A 25525-nucleotide genomic window follows, 5' to 3' on the forward strand; every position below is an offset into this window, starting at 1 on the left:
TCAAATTTGCTTGCATTAATTCCTGATATGCAACTTTGCTAATGAATCATCACACCTAGAAGTGGTCTTGGGGAACTGTGACACACTGACTTAAATATATGGACACTTAACAATATCAGGACCTGGAAAGAGGTGTAGTGAAGGTAAGTAGGGGGACTATCACATTTTATTTGTATACAGATTTAAGGTTTAAAAAGTTTTATTATGTACCTTATTTCTTTAATTTCCAAAATAACCCTGTGAAGTTTGCTGTTTTCTGAGCCTGTAATTCCTGCCCTCTTCACATGTAAATGAATGAAGCAGTATATTTTTAAACTAAAGTTCACTTAAGCCAGAATATTCACATATCTGAAAGAAATTCTAACGAGGATTTTCTTCATTAATATACTTTTGGTTAGAATTATGGATACTGTGAGGTTCCTGAGAACCTGAGTCTTTAATAAAGACTGGATGCAAAATACAAACAAATACAAACAAATTCAAGCCCAAGTAACTGTTCTCTATAATCTCACTAAAGGTGTTTCTTCAATTTCAGTATTTCAAAACCCTGGGCTAAAAAGCAGAGCTGTTTTAACCTGTCTGGACTGCCCTAGGATGTGACTTTACCTCTTGAAAGTTTATTCTTCTTCAGAAGATGCTATTGCTGTATTGGTTAAATTAATCCCTCAGAATGATGTGAGAATTTCAGTCCACACTGCAGTGTTTTACCTTATCGGCCTGACGCATATAGCAGTAGAGAATTCCTCTCATGCATTTTATAGCCGAGTGCTCCAGCTCATGGGTCCTTCCCTTGTCATCATCAACGCGCCTGGGTGAGAGAGATAACTCATGAAACAAATTGGAAAGGCATTTGAAAAGGAAGCAGAGTTTCTGATAATTAAGTATTTAACTATGTGGCTAATCCTATGTTCTGGCAACATCTACTAATTCTGTAACAGTGAAACTCCATTTTCCCAGCAGATGTAGAAATGCTGCAAAAAAAAAAAAAATCCTGTGATGAAACTTGTGCAAATTTCTCCTTCCTTCTTTTGAGGAAGTAAGCCAACTGCTATAAAAATAGCATGTAATACTTTCACCAATGACTTGCTGAAACTTTAAAGGATATTTCACTATTGGAAAAATCTACCGAAAGATTTTTTAAATACACTGTTACAGAGTAGAGGCAATTTTAAATACCAACCCCTTTAGGTTATGCAATGGCCACTTGGATTCAAGGAAGTATAGATTGAGGTAGGCACGAGTTTTCTTTGCTCTGCCATGTATTTAATAATTCACAGAAATGCCTTCAACTAAACATGCATCTAGTAGGATACATGATGCATTTGGGCATAAAGTTTTACATTCTCAGGTCTTAGTTCAAAATTAATCAACCATACTCTACATCTCTTGCTTTTACAAAGAAAAAAACAGCTAACACCTAACTATTAAACTACATTAAGATGTTTTTCCGTCCTTACATTCCTTTTTTATTGATCAGTGGCCTTCAAAAAAGATGAATGAGAGTTACTCACTAATGAAAAATAAAAGTAGCTTATTCATTGCTTCACTAACTCTTAACTAAAATATCTGGCCATCATCCTCACTTTCTAAAAAGCATCACCTGTCTCTTTTAAAAGTGTACTATAATTACCCCCTCTTTCAATTCAGATCTCATATACCACTGCTGGAAAGAATGATGATCATTTTTAACATACCATGGTGAAAGTCAGTGAAAAATAAGTTATCTGTCATTAGAACAACATCCCTCCTTTCATTTGCAGCCACTGAAGTAAAACTGGTATGATTTTGCTCTGGGACCTATTTTCCCCCACTGATGTCAGAGCCAAATGCTAATAGAGGCAAATTATGGCATAGATAACAGTAGACAAGGCATTGATTTATGAAGGATACTGCACAGTTGGAGCACAATGAGTTCTGTGTATAATTCCCACCTCATCTAAAAACGAAAAAAAATTCAGAAAACAAGATCATACTTTTCTAAAATTGTCTTTAAAATAATTCTCTGCCCCTAATTTCCACAAGCATTAAAATAAGACTGAAATATTCCAAAATAATTCAGCCACAATAAGAAATCTATTTTCATGAAGTTCTCATGTTTCTCCTTTCTTCTGCAAATAATACTAGTAACCAGAAGAATATTTCTAGAAAAATAAAAGAGCAGTTGCGTTTGAGTAAAAACATTTAGGCAATTAGTATATATCTATTACTTTTCCTAATATTTAAAGTGAACCTGGTGATCCCAAATAATTCTTCTATTTTCTACCAGGAAGGGCATATTCTACTCTCCATAGCAAGCTCTATGGATGCACATTCAAGTTTTAATATGATTTCAAGAATACTTTTAATTTTAAAAAAACAGATAAATGAAATAACTTTAGCCAATTTATTGATTGCAAGACATATGGAGATGCTGACCAGATATTTCTAAAAAATGAAGGCTTGAGTTTATAGCTAAACCAGATTTCCATACTTAAAAATACATAACTAGTGAAGAAACCAAACACTATCATTGGTGCATTATTTCCCCACGGCCAAGTTTCAAGGAAAATAAAGTCAGATTATTGTTTGGTCCTGTGACTTGACTGTTTACTAGCACTAAGCTAGGGCCACCTGTTAGAGTCAACTCCTAAAACAGCGATAAATCTGACATTGGGAGAGGAAAGGCTCACTTCTAGCATGAAGGCATCTTCTCTCTCAGGACTGCAAGGTATCTTCTCAATGTTTGCCTCGAGGTTTTGTTTTTCTAATATATGTACATTTAAATAGTCTGAAAGTACTCCTTCAAGTCAATAATCTTTAAAAAAATTACTCTTCTCAAATACAAAAAGTAAAAGGAAACTAATTCCATATTTAAACTCTAATTTAAAGTCATATATTTTAGTTATATTAGGAAGAAGAAAAAAATGCAAAAACCCTACAAAATATTTTTTAGTATGGCATAAAGTATACATTTAATTTTAACACATTTTGTGTACCTGACTAGGTTCAGAAATAGTTTTAACATAAACCATATAAATCAAAATAACATTATTTTTAAATAAAATAAATATAATAGGTATAATTATATAACAATAAAATATAAACCTTTAATTATATTAATTATAATTATATTCACATATAATTATAATGTATAATGTAATGATAGAATATAATTATATTAATGTAATATAATTATAATTAGATATAATGTAATATGATTACAATTTGAAACAATGGTATATTCAGAACACAGCTATATATATATATATATATATATATATAAATGACATTTTAAAAAGTCAAATATATTAGTGAGCACTTGTTTCCTCTAAAACAAAATTATAAAGTGAAAATGTAATATCACATTTAAGAAAAACAAACTATTTCAAAGTGTAATTTTGCAAATAAGTTACTTCATTGTCTCTAATAATAACATATAGATTTTATCCAATTATTTAATTAAATAACACCAAATTATACCCCTAATGTGTATGAAATCTAAATATGCATAAAATAATCTTTTCATGTCCATGGTACACAAGCACACGCACACACAAATTCACAGAGACGGGAGGCTTCATGAGATTTTTGATAAGTTTAACTGAAAACTAAAGCAACTAGAAAAATCAAATTACTCCCACTTAAAAAAATTAATAACTTTATATTATACACATTCATTACCAATAAGGGATAAATATAAATTCCTGAAGAAAAAAATACTGACATCTTAATTTCTGAGGGATTCTGCCTGAAATCTTTATGATTTCATTGATATTTACAAGTAGAATTAGAAACAAAATTCTATTCATGCTACAGAACAGGAATTTTCTAAAACAAATCATCACAACTTGATATTGTGAAAGTAAAAAGGGCTTCTAATAATTGTGTGGTAAGTACCCTTGCATTTCTCCAAATGGAAGACATTTCCCTTGCTAGTAAAACAAGAAATCTGATACTTTAATGACATAAGAAAATAAATTATCCGGGGAGTTAGTACAAAGATAGTGTGCCCAGCAAAGAAAGGACTTTAAAATTTCTATCAAATGTTTGAAGCCTTCTGGGAAAAGGCCTGTACTCTTGCATTTTTTAAAGCTATTTTCCTCCAACATTTTATTTAGAAAAACTTCAAATTTAGAAAAGCTAAAAGGACGCTACAATGAATAAACCTTTTACTCCTCACCTGGATTCACCAGTTGCTAAAACTGGTTTGCATTCTCCACCTATAATTTATTTTCTGCACTATTTTAAATGTCATTACCCTTATACACTTCAGAGATTATCTCCCCAAAACAAGGGAACTCTCTTATATAACCATAATATCATTACCACACCCAAGGAATTGACTATGTTGTCTAATATATAGTCTATATCAAATATAATCCAATTATCCCTAAAATATGCTTTCTTGTGGCTTTTTTATTATTTTATTATTTTTTTTTGTCTTTTTGCTATTTCTTTGGGCCACTCCTGTGGCATATGGAGGTTCCCAGGCTAGGGGTCTAATCGGAGCTGTAGCCACCGGCCTACGCCAGAGCCACAGCAACTCGGGATCCGAGCCGCGTCTGTAACCTACGCCACAACTCAGGGCAACGCCGGATCGTCAACCCACTGAGCAAGGGTAGGGACCGAGCCCGCAACCTCATGGTTCCTAGTCGGATTCGTTAACCACTGCGCCACAACGGGAACTCCCCTTGTGGCTTTTTAATGTATGATCCCATCAAGGTTCATGCACTGCATCTGGTTGCCATATTTCCTCAGTCTTAATTTAGCCATCTTCATACCTATTTATCTCATCTTCTACAATTACCTCATTTTTTAAGAGTCCATGCAAGTTTGTCTTACAAATAGCCACAATGTGGCTTTGTCTGATTGTTTACTGACAGGTAGATTCATTTACAAATTTTGGTAAAAAGTCAACATGGGTGATGTGTCATATCAGTAGGCACCTAACTGTAAGTAAGGCAAACTGTCTCATTACTGGCCTAATCACTTGGTTAAGGTGCTGTTGGTCCAGAAACCTTGACATTTAATGAAGCTACACTGTGTTTACATAAAATATGTTTTAAAGAAATGCTGGTAATGATATTAGCAAACAAGTACTGAAATTGACTACCTTCATATTATCTACTTGATTTTCTTTACAAATGTAACACATCAATATTTTGAGACAAAGAATCACGTTCATGTGAAAGATAAAATTTTCAAATCAGAAGGATAAGTATGTGTCATCTTCAAAATATTAATATTCAGGGACACACAGTTTTGGGGGCATCAGCACCCTGTGGCTCCCTTTGCTTGGCAAAGCAATGAAGCTATTATTTTCTACTTTACCCCTGTCCCCAAAAATTAATATTTGGAAACCTAATTTAAGGAACAGTTAAAATGTATCACTATTGACTATGTATCTAGACCCATACTGGATGCTTTCCATATATAATGAAATAAATGAAGGAAAACTTTTTTTTTTTAGGGCCGCACCTGTGGCATTTGGAAATTCCCAGGCCTGGGGGCTAATCGGAGCTGCAATTGCCCACCTATGCCACGGTCACAGCAACATGTGATCTGAGCTGTGTCTGTGACATACACCACAGCTCATGGTAACGACAGATCCTTAACCAACTGAGCAAAGCCAGGGATCGAACATACATCCTCATGGATACTAGTCATGTTCATAACCCGCTCAGCCACAATGGGAACTCCTAAGGAGAACTTCTGTACTGTGAAAAGATCTATATTTCTTTTACTTCATAAAATAACTGACATACAATCAGATTTAAAAAGTGATACTGCAATGAAGTTCAGTAGGAAAAACACAAAACTGGGGGAGGAGGGAGAAATGCAATGGCTCTATCATTAACTAGTTGTATCATTTTGAATGATTCTGTTAACTACTCTTGGCCCCAGTTTTATTATTTTAAAAAGTCAATCACCATCCACTTCCTCTATGACTGAACTCAATGAGAATGGGGATTTCATTCTGTCAAAGACTAATGCTCATAAACAACCCTAGACGTGAAAATTTTCAGTCACAAAGTCATAAAATGTTAGAACTTGTCTCATGTAAACCCTTAGGAAAACTAAAAGGTTTAGAGGCCTGAGAGGAGATGTGAGCAGTCACAGGTCACCCAGTGACTCAACAGCAGAACCAAAAGATAGCTGCCCAATTTGTCATGGGCCACAAACCCTATTACCTAGACTTGGAGTTACAGTAGAGTACACACTAGCTTACCTGTATGCAAGAGCCAAAGCCCAGGCGCCAGCAGCGCAGTATAGACTGTCATGGACCTTAGCTTTCTGATCATCACCACATGTTTTAGTGGGAAAGAGACCTGTGGTTGGACTTTGATACAGCAGCAATGTTGACTTGACTGCAATAGAAGACAGAGAAAGAATGAACTGCGTGGCCATCCATTTTCCTTGGATGAAGGTCTTAAACTTCTTTGGTTTCCTCATCCTACAACTTTGTTGTTTCTAAACTTAGCTATAATATAAAACTTTTGCAGATGTAGAAACAAAGTAACTCCAGCCTAAGCTGAGATTCATCCTGCATGAAAGGGTCTTTCCACTTCTGAGGAAAGAACTCAGCTAATTAACACTTACATACCCTTTAACATATCCTTGTTAATGTCAATAAGAGTAGTAAGGCGCCACTAGATACAGGGAAAAAAATAACCAAAAAACTAAGCATATTTTCAACAAATCAGTGAAACAGGAAAAATAAAGCAAATGCGCAACAAAGAATTGCAAATATTTGCTAAATACAAAGCTAATTCAGCTGCTAAAGAGGCCAGAATCCTATTTTTCACTGATGACTAATTTACACCTGGTCTTCAGAGCAATGTATTCATGTTACATATTGTACAGGTTAGTGGTACATTTAACATTTCAAAACTGATCCTTACATAACATGAAAACAGCAAGCAAATAATTATTTTACGAACATCCCAGTTAAGTGCAAGAGATCTGAAATCAATGTTTTACAGCTGTCCCTCAGTGTGCACAGGAAAATTCCAGGACCCACATGCATACCAAACCCTCAGACACTCAAGGCCCTTATCTAAAATGGCTCATGCAGTGGGCCCTCCACATCCGCAGGTTCTGAGCCTGCAGATATGGAAGGCAGACTATAGTACCTTTTATGAAAGGGTCCTAAAATAGAAAAACAAACACACTAAAATTACATTTCCTAAAATCTATTTTATTCCTGTCTAACCATAAGTGGATGAAGAATGCTTTTCCCCCAAATAAGTTAAATTACCCTAATCTAGACTGGCCTACGTCAACTACTTTTCGGATAGTTTTTCAAAGTTCTAAAGTACTCTGGTCCTTCACAGAGATTAAGGAATTAAATTTCTTTTTCTCAGACTAAACTAACGTTACCATTATCAATTCTTTGAGAATACCAGGCTATTTATTATTTTGCCAGAGTAAAAAACTGGCCCTCATAGTCCAAAGTATACAGTTGACATTTCTTTTAAAAGGTAGTTAAATCTCTTCGCCGAGTTATGGCTACAAAGATAATGAATGGGCAACATAATATAAACCAGAATCTTGGCCAAAATAAGGTGAATTAAGGTTTTACATGAGGTTAACACAAACAAACAAACAAAATCCTTCCCCTTTGGGAGACAAATAAACTAAATTTTATATGTGACATACTAGGCCACATAAATGGCACAAGAAGTAATCTGACAAAAAATAAGTACACATTTCCAAAATAATGGTCTGATGAACAATGAGCAGCCCAATATATACACCGCTTACTCACATCAAATAACAAAATTTGCTGGGTTGATCCTGGTAAAAACAAAAGAACAACAAAAAAACAGGGACCTGATATTAGTAACAGTAACCTGAGATTACCTTTTGTATCTCAATGATTAGGACAGGTTCAGGACTACATAGGAACCATTGTAGGTAAATGAGCAAAGAGTACTTCTACAAAATCCTTGTGTAAGAATTATTCAAGAAATAGCTTCTAGTCCTCAAATCTGCTAATGTTTAGTAGGGCTAAAAGGACACAGAGGACACTGGGACAGTTTTAAAATTATTCAAGGGACAGATATGACCTACCAGATTCCTTTTAAAGTCCCCATATCAATGTGCAATTGGAATATATATATATATCTGTCTAAGCACTGAAACTACCACCACATCCAAATGAGAGAACATCATCTATACAATGTATGTAATACAAGAAGCAGAATAAATACTAATCATAGCTACCTAAGGACATGTTTTCCTCAGGTTTTGCTTACCAATTCTGTAATAGTGATCCAACTTTTCCCACAGAGTTTCATTATCAGGTCTTGGAAGATTAATGCTTTTAAGAGGTTCATAAACTGAGCCTGAAAGAAAAAAGAAAACCTATCAAATTCAGTCATTTTCACCCAGATAAACAGAGAAACTTCTAAACAAAAGAAAAAGCACTAATTTAGCCATCTAATTTTCATTTGTACAGTGAGCTATCATTATTTCACTACTGGCCAAACTTTGGGTGGGGAAAGGAGAAAGAAGAAAACACCCTTGTAATAATATTTCCAAATGCTGAGATAGCCCCACTCTCACCCCCAGCAGTGAATCCAACTAATTCATGTGTATACCAGTCCTAACAACTCATATATCATTAATACTCCTGCAGGAGTCAGTAGCTTGATAATTTTAGTTCCTTCTGAAAAATATATCTACTTCCATGTCCTGAAATCCAAACCTTATACCTTATCCTCATGCTTTATCAGGTAATTTTCTGTCAAATGATCATTCCCTCAAATCCTCAAGGAAAAAGATGCTACATGTTCCAAAGTCATCTACTTCATGAATATTCAGATAGTTTTCACCTTGAAATCCTGAAGCCTCTACTTTCTCCAAGGTAGATAACACTTGTCTTATTATCTAGACTATGAGCAGAAACCATCCCTACTTCTCAACCATAGAAACTACTCCAAGATATCAGCAGAGTACACTGCTCCAAAGCTACAGAATACACATTAATCATGATAATCTGCCACAAAATGAATATAGAAAATTGCTCACTTGACTAGTACACTTTCTCAACTGCTGACTGAAAGGAAGACATCTGACCCTTGAGCCATCAGACTAAGTACTGACTCTTACTCTTCTTAAGAGCACTCAGAAATTATAAACATCTCAAGGTTAAAATTAATTCACCCTGGGAATCAGGTAACGCATGTCACATAGTCTAACAATATAGCACAAGAGTGAATCTATAATTTACCTGGCCAGGGGTAGGGGGAGTTTTGTGTTGGCATGCATTAAGAATATGTTTCTTAAAGCATTTATGTTTGTAAAATTGTTATGTCCAGTATGCCAGTTTAAAGCCAAGACACTGGGAATGCTCTTGTGTTTAGGCAGAGAGTAAATGCTATGAAGGAAGTAAGCTAAGGATCTACACATTCTGGCAATAGTCCAAATATCTTCTGTTGGAAAGAGAGATGATTTGTGGATAAAAACAAGGAAGACAAAATGACCTGCTCTGAGTGAAGCCATTTTTCTAAAAAAGCCTTCAGAGTCATACCAACCAGAATGGCCCCATAGTGAAATATGGAGAGGGCTATCAACACAGACAGAAAAGCATCAGGACTGCAAAGGTGGTGAGGGCCAGACATGCCCTCTGCCTCTCTGCATTCAATTAGCTCTGGGTAGGTTTAAGTATATGGGCAAGATATGGGCAGCTTGGCAGTCGAGAAGGAATAACTGCTTGCATGTCAGGTGCTGAGCTATGGGGGTCCGCACACTCTTAGTGAAATTCATCCATAATTAATCAGGTAAAATCAGGTACAAATCACCACTTGTTGTAACTGTGCATACATATATACAAAAATTAAAGAGGAATTCACTTTTAATCATTTCACCTTTGCTGAGGTGAAATGATTATGGATGAAGAACATTTCTTTTTATTTTTAGCATTATTTGTAGACCTAATATTTTGCCTCCTATAAGAAAAATAAAATCACCAGAAGTTGCATATATATTTCCATTACAGTTAGGTAAATAATACATGTGCATATGGTTAAAGACTGAGAGAGAATATGCAAAAGTGAAATCCACCTGCATTATAATAGGTGAATTTATTCTGAAAGATTATTTTAAAAACATGTTATCATGGTTTTTAGAGCAAAAAAAATACTTCCTTTAAAAGTGCTATTACACTTAAAGTGCCCCTCACTTCCCAAAAAAGCCTAAAATGATTCCATCATCTAACGTTTCTCAATAAAAAACACCCATGGAGTTTCTTAGAAGCAAAAATAAATAAACAAATGGAAAACCAGACTTTTCAAGAAAATAAGTACCCATTCATTAACAGTTAAAACTGAAGATGTTCAAAGCACAGCAGAAAAGTAAAATCACATGATTCACTGAGAATCTATATTCTCTAATACCTTCCTATACCTTCAAAGAAAGCCCACAGTGAATTAGGAACAGGTTGGCTAGATAAATGTCACCGTTGTACTGATCACCACTATTGCTTCTAAAGTAACTGCATAAAATTAAATAAGGATTGGAATTCCCGTCATGGTGCAGTGGTTAACGAATCCGACTAGGAACCATGAGGTTGCGGGTTCAATCCCTGGCCTTGCTCAGTGGGTTAAGGATCCGGTGTTGCCGGATCCTTAAGCTGTGGTGTAGGTTGCAGACGCGGCTCGGATCCCATGTTGCTGTGGCTCTGGCCTAGGCTGGTGGCTACAGCTCCGATTAGACCTCTAGCCTGGGAAACTCCATATGCCGCGGGAGCGGCCCAAGAAATGGCAAAAAGACAAAAAAAGAAAAAGAAAAAAAAATTTAAATAAGGATATTCCTCACAATTTATGGTGACCAATACCACAATTGTGAAGTCAAAGAAAAGTACTCAATGGAAACATTTTAAATAAGAATGAGACGTGAAAAGTATCAAAACAAATGAAAATGTGGAAGAGAAGGCAACCAACAATGGAGTAAACTTCCCAAAAACAATGACAAATGCAAAATTACAGAAAACTTAAAGAAACGTCTAGAGTAAAAAAAAATAAAAATTTAGAATATAAATTTTTTCTCTCCATGTTTTTCCCATTTGAATTTTGCCTATATCCAAACACCACAAAATAAAATGAAATGCATCAGTTATCCAGTTTGTAAAATGTGTTTAAACATGTCAACCAGATTTTTTACCTGAGAATTCCCTTTGTATTAGAAAAATACAATCTATATCTTCATTTCAGAGCACATTACTGTCAAAGAGCTACAGTGACAAAGAACAATACAAGAGAAAATGAAGCAGAAATTGCTGAAGAGAAATATTACAGCTTTATCATGAAGGAACAAAAGGCTATTTACTAACAAGGAGATTAAAGAATGAGTTTTTCAAGACACTTCTGTGAGACAAAAACAATATTAAGAAAAAGAAAAAACTTATCAAAAGGCTTTCCAAATTTTGCACTATAAAGCCAGAAGGTTTCTGAGTGTTATGTATGGAAAGGCTTTTAAGAAATCACAAAATAGCACCGGTAGTACAAACAGCAACCATTAAAAGAATTTTAAAAAAGGTTACTCATGAAGAAATTCAAGATGGAAAACTGATTAGCTAACCAAAACAACATCAATAGTATATTATTTGGGCATCGTACTTTATACAATTCAAAGCTCTTCAACACCTACAAAAATATTATTAATCAAGACTTTGATGACTTTTTTGTCTTTTTCCCTGTAGGATGGTAGACTAAGATAAATATCATCATTATTTATTCATTCAGTTAATATATACAGTGGATGCATAAGAACTCTGGATCATACATCTAGCAGGCTACCAAGGTATCTACAAGTTCGGAAGAAAGGTAAAATAAGCTTTTAAATAAGATGTGTGTGTGTGTTTGCATGGTGTGTGTGTGTGTGTGTGTGTGTGTGTGTATAAAATAAGGTAGACGGTGAGTTCCTTAAAAGACAAAGGACAGGAAAATTCAATCTCCCTGTGGGGCTCAGAGAACAGGAAACTGACACATTGCAATCTCTGAAAATAATAATTTCAAATAATGAATTGCCTTCTAAATATGAAAATAACAACTGAAATCCAAAAAGATGTTGTTATAAACATTTTACATATACCATACTTAGTATAGTTCTAAAATTTAAATGCATCTTACAAACCAAGATACCACACACTAAGATTTTTTTGGAGTGATATACATGAAGATTTAGATAAGAAGTAGGAGTTCCCGTCGTGGCTCAGTGGTTAACGAATCCAACTAGGAACCATGAGGTTGCGGGTTCAATTCCTGGCCTCGCTCAGTGGGTTAAGGGTCCAGCATTGCTGTGAGCTGTGGTATAGGTCACAGACACAGCTCGGATCCTGCATTGCTGTGGCTGTGGTGTAGGCTTGTAACAATAGCTCCAATTCCACCCCTAGCCTGGGAACCCCCATACGCCACAGAAGCGGCCCTAGAAAAGGCAAAAAGACAAAAAAAAAAAAGTATATCACTAAAGGGTAAATTTCATTGACACACTAATCCAAGTATGCCCTTTCATAGGACAGAGAATTTTATAAATCTAAATCCTTAGAAAGGACTGTAGGATTCTGATTTTCTCCCTCAATTAAAATAATTTCTTTTCAGATTAAAACAAAGATAATCTATCACCCTAAAAAGCTATCATTAACATTTTGGTACATTCCTTTCAGGCATTTTTTTAAGTTTGATACATAGAAATTATTTTATGTATATGTACTATAAAATATACATATATCACATATACATACAAAAGTTACCATATATAGGATCATGACATACATGCTGTTTTTCTCATGGATCTAAGTCCTTTTATTCCTTACCTCATCTCTTGCCCTCCTCTGTCCTCGTGACCATGTTTATGTAATCTAACATACATACATAAATTAGAGGAGAGTCTGTCCTTGCTTGTTTTATAAAAATGGGATCATGACACAGACCCATCCTTGCACCTTGCTCCTCTCTTTCAACACTGCATAGGGAAATCACTAAAGGTGAGAGCTCTTTCTGACAGATACTCTATATTCTGGGGTATTAATATATTACAAGTTATTTCACAAGCCCCCATCAGTGGGTATATAACTTGCTTCCTATTTTTGCCCTCATAAATAATACTGCAAAATATTCCTACACACTGATACAGCCAGTAGGACACTAGAACTAGCTAGAACTGACTAGAAAGAGTTGACTATTAAATTTTCAGGAATTTTAGGACTAATTTTGGGAATTTGGGGACCGATTGTGAAACAAGCCATATTTGAAAATTAAATCACATAAACTTACAATTAATTATTAAAAATAAAGGTAATAAATACCCAAACCTCATCATTTCTTAGTTTACTATACTTTACTATTATACATGCTTGGTTTATTTATACCTATAAATCTGTATATTGGAAATTTATGTAACAGCATGTATCTCTTCCAAAAACTGCATTCAGTGATGTCAAACAAAATTGAGTAGTTGTGAGAAAACCCACATGGCCCACAAAGTCTAAAATATATATTATCTATCTATCTCTTTATGGAAAACGTTTGCCCATCTCTGGTCTAAATTCCCAGAAGCACTATTGAATTAAATGACAAATGCGCTTTTTACAAGAAATGGCAAAATGCACTTTACATTTCAGGCAACTTTGAAATTTAAATTATTAACTTTGGATGATAATTTCTTCATCTTAAAATTTCCTTTTACTCTTCCACTGGTAAAAACTAACAGGATACTACTATAGAAAGGACAAGTTATTCTAATATGTAATCAACTTTGTATTCCTAATGTTGACACTCGATCCAAATATTTACTGAACTGGGTGACCCACATGATTAGTGGGAGGCCTTCTTTTTGCGATATTGGGGGTGGGCAGGACACACCTGTGGCATGCTAAGGTTCCCAGGGCCAGGGATCAAACCCTCACCACAGTAGTGACAATGCTAGATCCTTAACCCGCTAGGCCACCAGGACAACCAGAGGGAGGCCTTCTTGGATTCCCACAGGCAGAGTTAATTATTCCACATTCTGCATTTTTTTTCCCTTAGGGCAGCACCCACAACATATGGAAGTTCCCGGGCCAAGAGTCTAGTCAGAGCTGCAGCTGCCAGCCAACACCACAGCAATGCTGGATTCAAGCTGCATCTGCAGCCTTTGCCAGAGCCTGCAGCAACCCTGGATCCTTAACCCACTGAGCGAGGCCAGGGATGGAACCCGCATTCTCATGGACACTAGTTAGGTTCTTAACCTGCTGAGCCACAACAGGAACTCCATATTCTGCATTGTTTACAGTGTTTTATAAATACCTTAAGTAGAGTTCTTGCTTATGATAACACATTTTATTTTCACTCTTTGATTAATGTGTTATACTATACTGAAAGCTGATCAATAGCAGGGACCACATCTAGTACACAGTAAATGGCAGTGAAATTTTGGTAGAAGGGAAAGCATAGAGAGACATGACATAAATAGTTTTCCTGAAAAGTTTGTTCGGGAAACTTTTTTTTTTTGTCTTTTTAGGGCTGCCCAGTGGCATATGGAAGTTCCCAGGCCAGGGGTCAAATTGGAGCTATAGCTGCCGGCCTACACCACAGCCACAGCAACACAGGATCCGAGCAGTATCTGCAACCTACACCACAGCTCATGGCAATGCCATATCCTTAACCCACTGAGCAAGGCCAGGGATCAAACCCGTGTCCTCAGGGATACTAGTTGGGTTCATTACAGCTGAGCCATAACGGGAACTCCCTGTTCAGGTAACTTTTGATAACCAGTTTACAACATTATTCCCACAGGCTATGCTTTCCCCTGCTTCTGTCCCATCCAACTTGATTTAATGATCAAGTCCCACCTAGGCAGACTTTCATGATTAGACAAGTTGAAAAACCTATTTTACTAACTTTAAAATGGCTATCTGTGAACTTTTACAGTTAAAAGATTTGAATACACTGTTATACATGCCTCGGCATTTTCTGCATCTTCAAGAGCACCAGTCTTTCCTTGCAAAACAAAGAAATGAAACTTAACTATGGTTTTCTCTACTGTTCAGTTCCACCATGCATAGAAATTTAAAACATTAAAGAATAAATATGCCCCTAATAGGGGAATGAATATATTATGACAACTCCAAAGAAATACCTTGAAACAGTTAAAGAGGTAATCTATTCATATATCATGAAGGACCAAAAATAGTGTGAAAAAGTATTGTAACAGAACAAGATGTACAGTGTACTGTGCTGCAAAATGAAGCAAAAATAACTAGGTATGTGTGATGTTTCCAAATGTATATGCATATATAAACAACTATTTTAAAAACTTAGGCTATACAACAAACTTAAAAATAATTACTACTAGGGCAAGGACAGTAACTAATAATATTATTACTGTATATATCTCTGATTATCTAAACAGTGCATAGGAATGTACTCATTTACTGCTTGTATAGTTTTTTTGAAATAAGGGAAATTTTGAATGCATACTATTTTGCACTGTATAAGATACTTTATATACATTATCCCATTTCATTATCCTGACAAAGGAATGATGTTGGCATTAAATTGAGGCCCAGAGAAGTTATTAAATGGCAGTCTGAAATTGAACACAGGGTTATCTAAAGACAAACTATGTGTGTGATCTTTTTCGTATACCATGAAACCTCATAAAAATGCTTGACTAGGAAGAATTATGAGCTCTTAATCACTGCTTTCACTTTCTGCTTTAAACAACAGACTTCTCCAAAATTATATGTACGTATTTATATACACACAAGTATACGTAACCCCAATTTATTATCACAATTCATTTGAATCCTCAACTTCTTAAATCTATTTTTCTCCATGGGAAGTTGACTAAGAAACATATTTTAAATGTAAAATATGAAGTGGCAAATATAAAATATCACAACTTCATAAAAATGAAGTAAAATTTGCCTCTTCAACTTATCCAAATAAGATGTGAAAAGGCCATTCCACTGTTCCTATTTTATTTTTAATAAAAAGGTATTAAGCTCTTCCAGTGACCTTTAAGGCAGGAGCACAGCCTATAAAATCTATTTAAGGATATTAAATCTGGTTGATGTTTCATGTGTTGACCTTATGAATTCCAATCACTCAATTAGTTATTTCATTTTCCTTTCTTATTTATAGTCTAGTAGAGTCACTTGCCATAACACACCATGAATGCATATGATTTCTGTGAGGTCAGAGGTGTATTCCAGCAATACTAATGTTTCTAAAAAGTTTCTGGAACTCCCTTTATGAAAAAAATGCATTCAGAAGTGGCACAGTTATGAAAATGAAAATTTCTCAGGAGCAGTCGTTTCCTTCACTGTTATAACCCCAGTGCCAACAGTGCCTGGCACACAGCGAGCACTCAATAAATATTTAATAAACAAATGGAATTAATATCCTCTGATATCTGAAATTTGCCAACAGTTAGTCGGAATCAGCAGCAATGAATAAGGTGATTCATCAAAACACATGAAGTAAGACTGACTGATCAATAACCTAAGCTGCGACCATATAGTAATTTGGTTTATTCTGTTCATCTATTACTCAAAAAGGAAAATGTGAAAGAAATCATAAAAGGATATAATTTTAAAATGATTTGATCAACAGAATAAATGTATATAGCTTACAAGTGAGCCACTTTATAAAGGATAATACTAATCTGAACATGTAAGATTTCTCAAAAGAAACCCAGAGTCATTATTTCATACTCACACTACATGTGAAAATTTTAAATTTCAAATTTCAAAGACTTAAATAATAGCAGCTTTGTTAAGTATTAATTTAATTACATAGAGGGGAAAAAGAACTTCACTATAACCATTCTCATTCTTTACAAGAAATATTTAATTTTATTACATCTTCTCTTATTATAGTGATAAAAACATGTGACATTAGGCATTTTGCCATGTCATATGTTATTCAACATAAGTCCTATAGAAATAATACTTTCAAGCTATCCAGCAATTTGAAAAGTGGAAATGATCCATTTCCCTTTATCATTTACACTTTGATGAAGCCTGGTCTGTATTTCTTATCTTGGCAGAGCTCAGCAATGAATTTAATATGAATGGTATAACGACTATTATAAACTGTCCTGATAACGCTTTGTAGGGTAAGCCTGAAGACAGGAATGTTAATCAAAAAAAATCAAAATAAACAATGAATTAGCAAAGTAAACTAACCATAAGAATTAAAATATTCTCAACCAGAATAAAACTAGAAATACTTCTGACAGTATAGAGTTTGTAGACAATGAATGCTAGTTAATTTTCTTCTCATCAAAATGCCAATGAAAGTTAGACCACTAGCTAAGCAAAACAGGGCCGAGATGTTTTTCCATTTCCTACACTATATGCTCAGACTTTGCAGTTTGCTCCAAGGCTGTCCTGAGAGTGTGTGTCAATGAACTGCCTTCTGCGAATCATAACTGACCAAACTTTCTTGTATGGAATCCATCACAATGTCTGCAAGCCACCTTTCACTCTAGTGAATAAGGGTAATCCCAAGGTCCAATCAAGTAAAAGAGAGGTCTCCCTGCTCTGTGCCGCCCCTCCTCCTCTACCCTCAGGTGGAAGGAAGCTCCTGAATAGACTGTCATAACACCTAAGAGGCTGTGGAAAGAACATGGGCTGTGAAAACAGAGAGACCTTGAGTACAAGCACAGTTATGTCCTTCACAACTTTCTGGGCTTGAGCTCCCTCTGAGCTAGGTCTCATCTGTAAAGTGGGGGAACATCATTTAACCTCACAGGATTGCTGTGAGACTTAAATGAAATATTATAAGTAGAGCACTGACACAGGGTATATTAACTACTGCTGACTGTCTTCCCTTCTTCACCCTTAAACTTTTGAACCTCCTCCAGCACTTAGCATGGGACTGGTCACTAAGTAAGACATCAAGGAATTCTTGATAAATTGGCTTTGTCAGGTTAACATCAGAATCCTCTGGGGCAATGCAAGGATGATGGATATCCCACATAGTGATTTTAAATCTGCAATTTAAAAAATCAGTAGTTAGGAAACAGCAAAATTCTACTCTAATTGAGCAGAATTTGAGCTGTACGTGTGATATTAAAGTACCCTTGGGTTGCTATACACTTTCTCTAACCATGCTAGAGAAGGGAACATTACTAAGGGTGGAAGAGGGAGAAAAACCTCCACTAAAATATGAGGCTGTGCTACACAGGAGTGACATGAGTCCATGCTAATAGGACTTCAATGAACTTCATAATGAACATGAATAATTATTTCTGAAGCATGACTATTTAGAGCTAACAAAAAATTAGCAATTAATTAGTGTTAATTTCACTAACAACCTCCAAGTCTAATTAAGGCCAGCTGTCAAACATCCCAAAAAACCATGCCATCTCTGTGGGAAGACACAGCAAACTAAAGCTACTTGGAAACAGAATCAAATCCATCATTAAGAAGCATAGGCTGCCACGCCTATGTTATAATGAAGATATTAGAATACAAATTAACCTACTTTCTAATACATACATTTAAAATTATGTTACTGGAATACTATAAGTACTTTAAGTACTCAATGTATTCATCAAGCAATACACTGTTCAAACCATCAAGTCTGGCTTAAAATGTTTCATGTCTATTCAAAGTGTAGCTTAACTTTGACATATTTTTTACGGGCTATTAGTTTTTTATGTAATACAAAACCGAAAGAATGTAACTGGGCAAACATTAAGACTTAAAATTTTGCTGTACTTTAATGTGCATTATAATTTAGTTATAAGAATTTTATAGTAGTAAAAAATTGCAGTGAAAGCTGGAGTCATGGCAATGGATATTTAAGGTATTCAGCTTACACCACCGCAAATGAAATAAAACTACACTGTAATAACATGGAAATCAGGCTTGAACTTGCTAGTTTTTTGTAGTTAATTTGAAGATCATATGCTGTTTCCTCTCCTTTTCAAATAATTATATTACTTGAAGCACCTGCCCTCATGCTACAAGATGTTGAATCTTATCTTTCAAGGATACTTAGGGAAGGAAAAAAAAAAAAGACTTTCCTAAAGGCAGAGTCTATTGACATCATTCTGCTTCAAATAAGTTACATGAGATATGAAAAAGACCAGATCCCCTCACACCACCACCATCACCACCATCAGGGGACTCCACAAAGATCTTCAAGCAATCGGCACTTCCGTTGCTCAAAGAAATAGTTGTGGAAAATAAACTGGACTGGGGGAAAAGTAAGTTTAGTAGCTTCTAGTGCTGACCAAATATGTCTCTCATTTCCATTCAACTGGCTAGGCAACCCCCTGAAAACAGAGGCAGTCTTTATATCCTGCAGCAGAGATGCCTCCTGAAATGGACACTACATGATCTTCTGGACATAGAAGGGATCACCAAATATAATTAAAGAAACAAAGTACGGTAAAGACACTAGAGGGAAATGTGAATAATATCCAGTCATTTCCAAGAACATTTGTTGGAAATTTTAACTTTTGTTATTCATGTACAGCGGTGGGCTCAAAACAGAGTCCTAAACCAGCAACCCAAATGCCCTGGCTCATCTGGGGCAATGGATTTGGTCCAAGTAAACCCAGGTAGAAATGAGATCCTAGAGCAGACAAACAAACTGATGAAAGCAAAAAGCCACACTGATGAAAGAGGCTACAGAAACAGCCATAGTCACACCTAGAAGCTACAGGATCAATCCTAATGAGAATCATGATGCCAATAATGACATATTTATCCAAAGACTAAGTTAAGATGGGGAAATAAGAATATTTCATTTAGAGCCCAAGATCTAGCATCTAAAATATAAGACAGAGAAGACATAAGGATGTTACAAAGGACTGCTGCTCAAAAGTGTGGTGTTTTAGACAGACCTTTGCTCCCCAAAGTGTGAGCGTTCGCTAGCAGTAGGGCTTTACCTGGGGAATGGCTAGAGCGGCAGACTCTCAGGCTGCATCCTGGACCTGCTGTATCAGAATATGCATTTTAAGAATACCCAAGGCTCTACAGTGGCAGTTATTTCATACTACACTTAATGGGAGCTGCCAACACACATCAGACCAGACTGAATGTAAATGCATACATTCACCTTTAACCAAAGAGATCAAACAGGTAAAAAAATCATATAATAATCTCAAAATTACCAGCATAATAAAAACAGCCAACATTATTTGAGCACTTACCATGTGCAAATATGCATGATTTCATTTAACCCACACAAATCTATAATGGAGGTAATGCTACTACTTCCATGTCACAGATTTACAAAAAAATGAAGTTAAGTGACTGATTTAAAGTCACACTGCTGGCAAGTGGAAGGACTAGGACTTAAACACTGAAGTATACTCTTGTTTTTGGTTTGTTTCACATAAAACAAAAAAGATGAGTATACAGTTAAATTTCAGGTGTTCTCTTGAAAATTTCATTTCTTATTATGAAAATACTACAGATTTCCAGCAATATATAATCTGCTTCAAAGAGTACATTTAAATTCAAAAAATGCTGTCTTAACAACAATTTTCCCCAAAATACTAACCCTAACCCTTAGTATTGCAATACCAAGCAATTCTGATATTGATCACTGCACTTTCTCCACGTTAGCTGTGTAAGTAACCTGTCTTAGCCATCATATACTTTGTTCACCTGTCCTTAACCTAGATTTCACTTCCTTTTATTTCTATTAGCTCCAGAGAACTGCAATGAACAAGAATCAAAAAAAGCTCTCTTCTTTAAGTTAAATACATAGTAACTACTAGGCTCTGACCTAATGAGGTCTAACATGAAAACAAAGATTTTGCTCTAGTGCACTATGTAGCACAGTGTTTGATAGTTTTTCAGAAAAAGCTTTTATATCATTTCTTATTCTGAAAAATTGAAAACTTACTCTGGATGGCAAGATTTAAAAAGCTAGTATCTCCCTCACTTCATTTAAAAGTGCATCATTTTACTCTCCTTCAATTCCTGATATTTAATTGCCAAGTTGAAGTTCCCTGGTATCTTACGTAAAGTCTATACTGTGATGGACAAGGCCTAATAGAGAGCAATGAACTTCTCTCTGTGTAAAAAAACATGCTACTGATGACTTACGTTTTGATAAAAATGTAGATGAATAATTATGTGATTTCTTTTATTTTCCCTTCAAGGAAAGCAAAAAATCACTACACAGAGACTGCTGAAGCTTTTTAATAAGCAAGGGGCAAAGGAAGTCAGAGCCATGTAGTCTGGTCCTGGAGATGCTGTCCACAGTTAAAAGAACAACGAAGAGTGCCCTCATCAAGTCAAACACTTACCACACACATTACCACAGTGACACTAGGGTCACTATTTCGCTTCATTTATTTTACTTTTTTTAAATAATTTGAATTTTGAGTATTTTTTGACTTAACCAATGGGGAAAATATATTTGGTATGAAAATATGTTCTTATTCAAAAACAGCTGAAAAATAAAGTTACCAAATTTCATTCATCAATTAAAAGGTGAAATGACGAGACAACATAGAATGCTGGGAAGTTAACACTATTTTAAAACTGCATTAATTCTTTTCAGCATGATTCATTAATTCATTCAAGTCTCCAGCATCAAGCTCTGTATCAGGGGCTACTGATACACAACTACAACTGATTTGGTCTCTGATCTGAAGGATTTCATAGCCTAGAAAGGAGATGGATATATAATTACCTAATAGCAATAACATGAGAACAGAAAGAAGCATGTATAAAGTGCCATGGGAACCAGCAGGGCAATTAATTGAAAACTAGGATGGGGGGGCAGGTGGTTATACGTAAAAATAGGAGATCACTGGAGCAGAATAAAAGATGACTGGAGTGCACCATGCCTACAGCGAAAGACTAACACAGAGGGAACCTCATGATAAAGGTGCAAAAGCCAGAAACCATATCCCATCTGGGAACTGCAGATAGATTAGCAGCACTGCAGCAGCGAATCTAAGTGGGAGAGAAGGGTGGAAAGGTAAACCAGAGGTGCAAGAGTGAAGGATGCCAAAGGATCCCAGGTTTGCATTTTATCCTCTGGATAATGGAGAGCTGCTGGGGAAGTTTATGTAAGAGCAACATATGATCAAAACTTTAGAAAGATAACTGGTGGCAGCGTGAAAGACTGCAGAAAAGTGGTAAGCCCTAGGCACAAGAGTCCACTTCTGGTTAAAATATGTATCCTAGGGCCTTAAATCAAGATAATGACAGCAGAGATTCAAAGGTTAGAGAATATTCAAAAAATATTTAAGTGGTAGAAAAATTAGACTGAGGAAAGGCTGAAATTTGGTATCGGTCTTACGTCCAAATATCAGGATCATATAGAGTAGTACAAAAGGAGAATCTAGTGAAAACTTCTAAATCTCAAACACTTTTTTATTCCTTCAAATAATAATAATTAACTTTACATCCTGCTAGGGCATTTTTTTAAAAATCCTTGTAAGTGATTATTATCAAAGCTACAAGTCTATTGAAAACTGGGATTAAGAGGTATAACAAATTATTTGCACTTCATCCTGTATTTCCATGAAAACAAGATAACATATCCAAATGCAAGGATCTCGGAACTGATGGGAAAAACAGATAAAACCTCACAGAAAGATTCCACAAAGCAAAGACAATTACTCTCAGAAATATATAAATTAAGAAAACAGGCACTTATTTTAACTTCATTAAAGATATTTAACATGGACAACTCATTATTAATACAAGACCATTTAAAAGATGTTTAAAAGACGTCATATCAACTAGCTTACATGAGGCATATTTAAAAGAGGCTCAGAGTTCCCGTCGTGGCTCAACGGTAACAAACCTAACTAGTATCCATGAGGATGCAAGTTCAATCCCTGACCTTGACAGTGGGTTAAGGATCCAATGTTGCTGTGAGCTGTGGTGTAGGCTGCAGATGCGGCCTGGCTCTGGTGTTGCTGTGGCTGTACTGTAGGCCAGCAGCTACAGCTCTGATTCAACCCTACCCTGAGAACGACCATATGCTGCGGGTGAGCCCTAAAAAGACAATAAATAAATAGGCTTAATTTGAAAAGAAAAAAAAATCCATCGAAGTAGACATAACATCAATAGAAATGGCTAATTCTACTATACTACTAAATGACATGTTTAAAAAAATTAGACTTTAAAAAATTATTTTTAAATAAGGTATGTTTTAAAAATGTATTTAGAAGTAGAAAAGTCCAAAATGTCATCCAGTGGGACATGGCTCTATGTACTACACTACATCATGAGCAAAGCCTAATGATTAATGGTACACAGTGCACTTTCTATAGAACTCCAGGTTTCTCACTACAAACTTCCAGATGAAGACGCCTAACCAAAACCACAACTCCAAACTGGTCAAAACTTAACAGTGTTGCCCCCTGTGGAATCACTCAACTATAGGGTGCTCTGTCGTTCAAAACTTATTTAGGTAATATACTGTTTTTGCTTAAGGAGAAGAGAATACAGTAAAGCCACCTACATTAAGATAACAAAGTCTGTGGTCAAATTACATGCACACAAACACACACACATACACTACAAACACTGTACCCAGGACACTTGAGACCTGAGCCAAAATTTCCATTCTTGAAATTTTGATCAATAAGTGCTTCTACCAAAACATCTGAAAGCAAATATCACATTAGGTTTAGAGGTTTAGTCCACTGCTTTTAATTTTTAAAGTGTTAAGAGTTTCACAACTGCCATTGGGTTACACAGATAAAAATTCATGACAGAAACAGATTTAGAATACAGGGGGAAAAAAGATGAAACTGAAATCATCCTAAATCAGAAGCTGATAAAAGCTTACCACAAAAAATTAATAACAATAATAAAAAATAAGCTGCCCTATAAGCTGAAAACAACATGAGAAAAAAGAGTCCAGTGACTGAAGCTGCAGAAAGCCAAGATCACCTTTTTGACAGAGTAATGATTTACAACTATAATCAACCATCAGATATTTACAATTAAGCTTCAAAAGTTAATGCAACAACATTAAAAAAAGAATTTAAGTGTATAGAAAACTCTTCACTGGTTCAACTGCTAGAGGAGGATAGAAATAACGAATACAAGTTAAGCACCTGAGATCATCATGTTTTCAAAACACACCAGGAAGATAACACATCTATGAAGGACTGTCCAAAGCCCAACTGACCAATCCCAAGCCCTATGCCTGTCCTTGCCCATCTTCATGAACAGCTTTAGCCACAAGACTCCATCTGTCATACAAGGAGTAACATGGCTGTTCATCCCATGACCAGGGCCTATGAATCTGCAAAAATTCACTCCCAAGTCATAAGACCTGAATCTTAAATATTTGGCTGAAAAGGGAGGCAATGGAAATGGTGTTAGGTTATTGATAATAAAGGGAGTTAACAATTACAACAATCAGCTTTAAAAATTTTTATACAACAAATTAAAAACTAATGATGTATATTTTTTTAAAGACAACATATAACACATGAGACATAATATATGAAAACCTAAAAAAATGGCCGGTTTCAATTATACACTTAAAGAGCCTTGCTGATTCTGGAAGTCACCTTATATACCATATCTGTTCATCTATAAAAAGCAACCTCCTCAAAAGATCTGTGAAATACGAACAGAAAAAGAAGCTAAAATATGGAGCTCCCTGGTGATGCGGCAGGTTACAGATCTGGAGTCATCACTGCTATAGATCATGCTCAATCCCTGGCCCAGGACTTTCTGCATGCCATAGGCTTGGCCAAAAAGAAAATAATAATAATATACTTTAATAAATAAATAAAGGACCAAGATAAAGTTATATCATTGATAAAAAGAAAATAATAAAACCTATAGGGAAAAAAGGGAACAAATAGTAAAATTTTTAAAATAGCACCTTTTTTTTCATCTTTTTAAAATCACTTCTCCCATCTAAGTACTAACCAGGCCCGACCCTGCTTAGCTTCCGAGATCAGACGAGATCGGGAGCATTCAGGGTGGTATGAAAGACTAAAACCATTCTAATTAAAGCAGCCAATGCCTAATATGACAAAAATGAGAACACATGCAAATTTATTTAAAACATATCACAGAAAACTACAATGGGAGTTCCTGTTATGGCTCAGCAAGTAATGAACCCAACTAGCATCCATGAGGATGTAGGTTCAATCCCTGGCCTCACTCAATGGGTTAAGGATCCTGCATTGCCATAAGCCATGGTGTAGGTTGCAGATTTGGCTCAGATCCCGTGTTGCTGTGGCTCTGGCACAGGCCGGCAGCTGCAGCTCTGATTCAACCCCTAGCCTGGGAAATTCCATATGCCAATGGCCCTAAAAAGAGAAAAGAAAAACAAAGAAAGAAAAGACTACAATGAACAATCACAAAGCATTCACCAAATTTTCAAGACCAAGTATGTAAAATGTGTGGTTATAATTTTCTGTTATTTTCTACTCAGGGATTATTTTCAAATGTATTTTCAAGACTCCCCCCAAAAACCATAAAAGATACTTCCTAATTACATAAGTATTTACCAATTAAAAACAAAAAAACTTTTTATCTCCCACAAACCCAGTATCTTTTAACAGGTAAATCAAATGTCTACATGTCTCTGTTAGCCTGAAC

The 25525-nt window shown here is 35.5% G+C and overlaps 1 protein-coding gene across 5 annotated transcripts in view; it reads right to left on the minus strand.

The window, feature by feature from the left end:
- PHKB (phosphorylase kinase regulatory subunit beta) overlaps window positions 1-25525 on the minus strand; it is a 201029-nt gene that overhangs the window by 165490 nt on the left and 10014 nt on the right. For all 5 annotated transcript variants that reach the window (XM_047789954.1, XM_047789952.1, XM_047789950.1 and 2 more), the window contains 3 exons: window positions 8238-8327; window positions 6209-6347; window positions 709-808 (listed from right to left, as the gene is read on the minus strand). In XM_047789954.1, coding sequence (XP_047645910.1) covers window positions 709-808; window positions 6209-6347; window positions 8238-8327 — 329 coding nt within the window. The remainder of the gene's footprint in view (window positions 1-708; window positions 809-6208; window positions 6348-8237; window positions 8328-25525) is intronic.

The sequence above is a fragment of the Phacochoerus africanus genome, chromosome 8, assembly GCF_016906955.1.
Source record: "Phacochoerus africanus isolate WHEZ1 chromosome 8, ROS_Pafr_v1, whole genome shotgun sequence".
In the NCBI taxonomy this organism is placed as follows: Eukaryota; Metazoa; Chordata; class Mammalia; order Artiodactyla; family Suidae; genus Phacochoerus; species Phacochoerus africanus.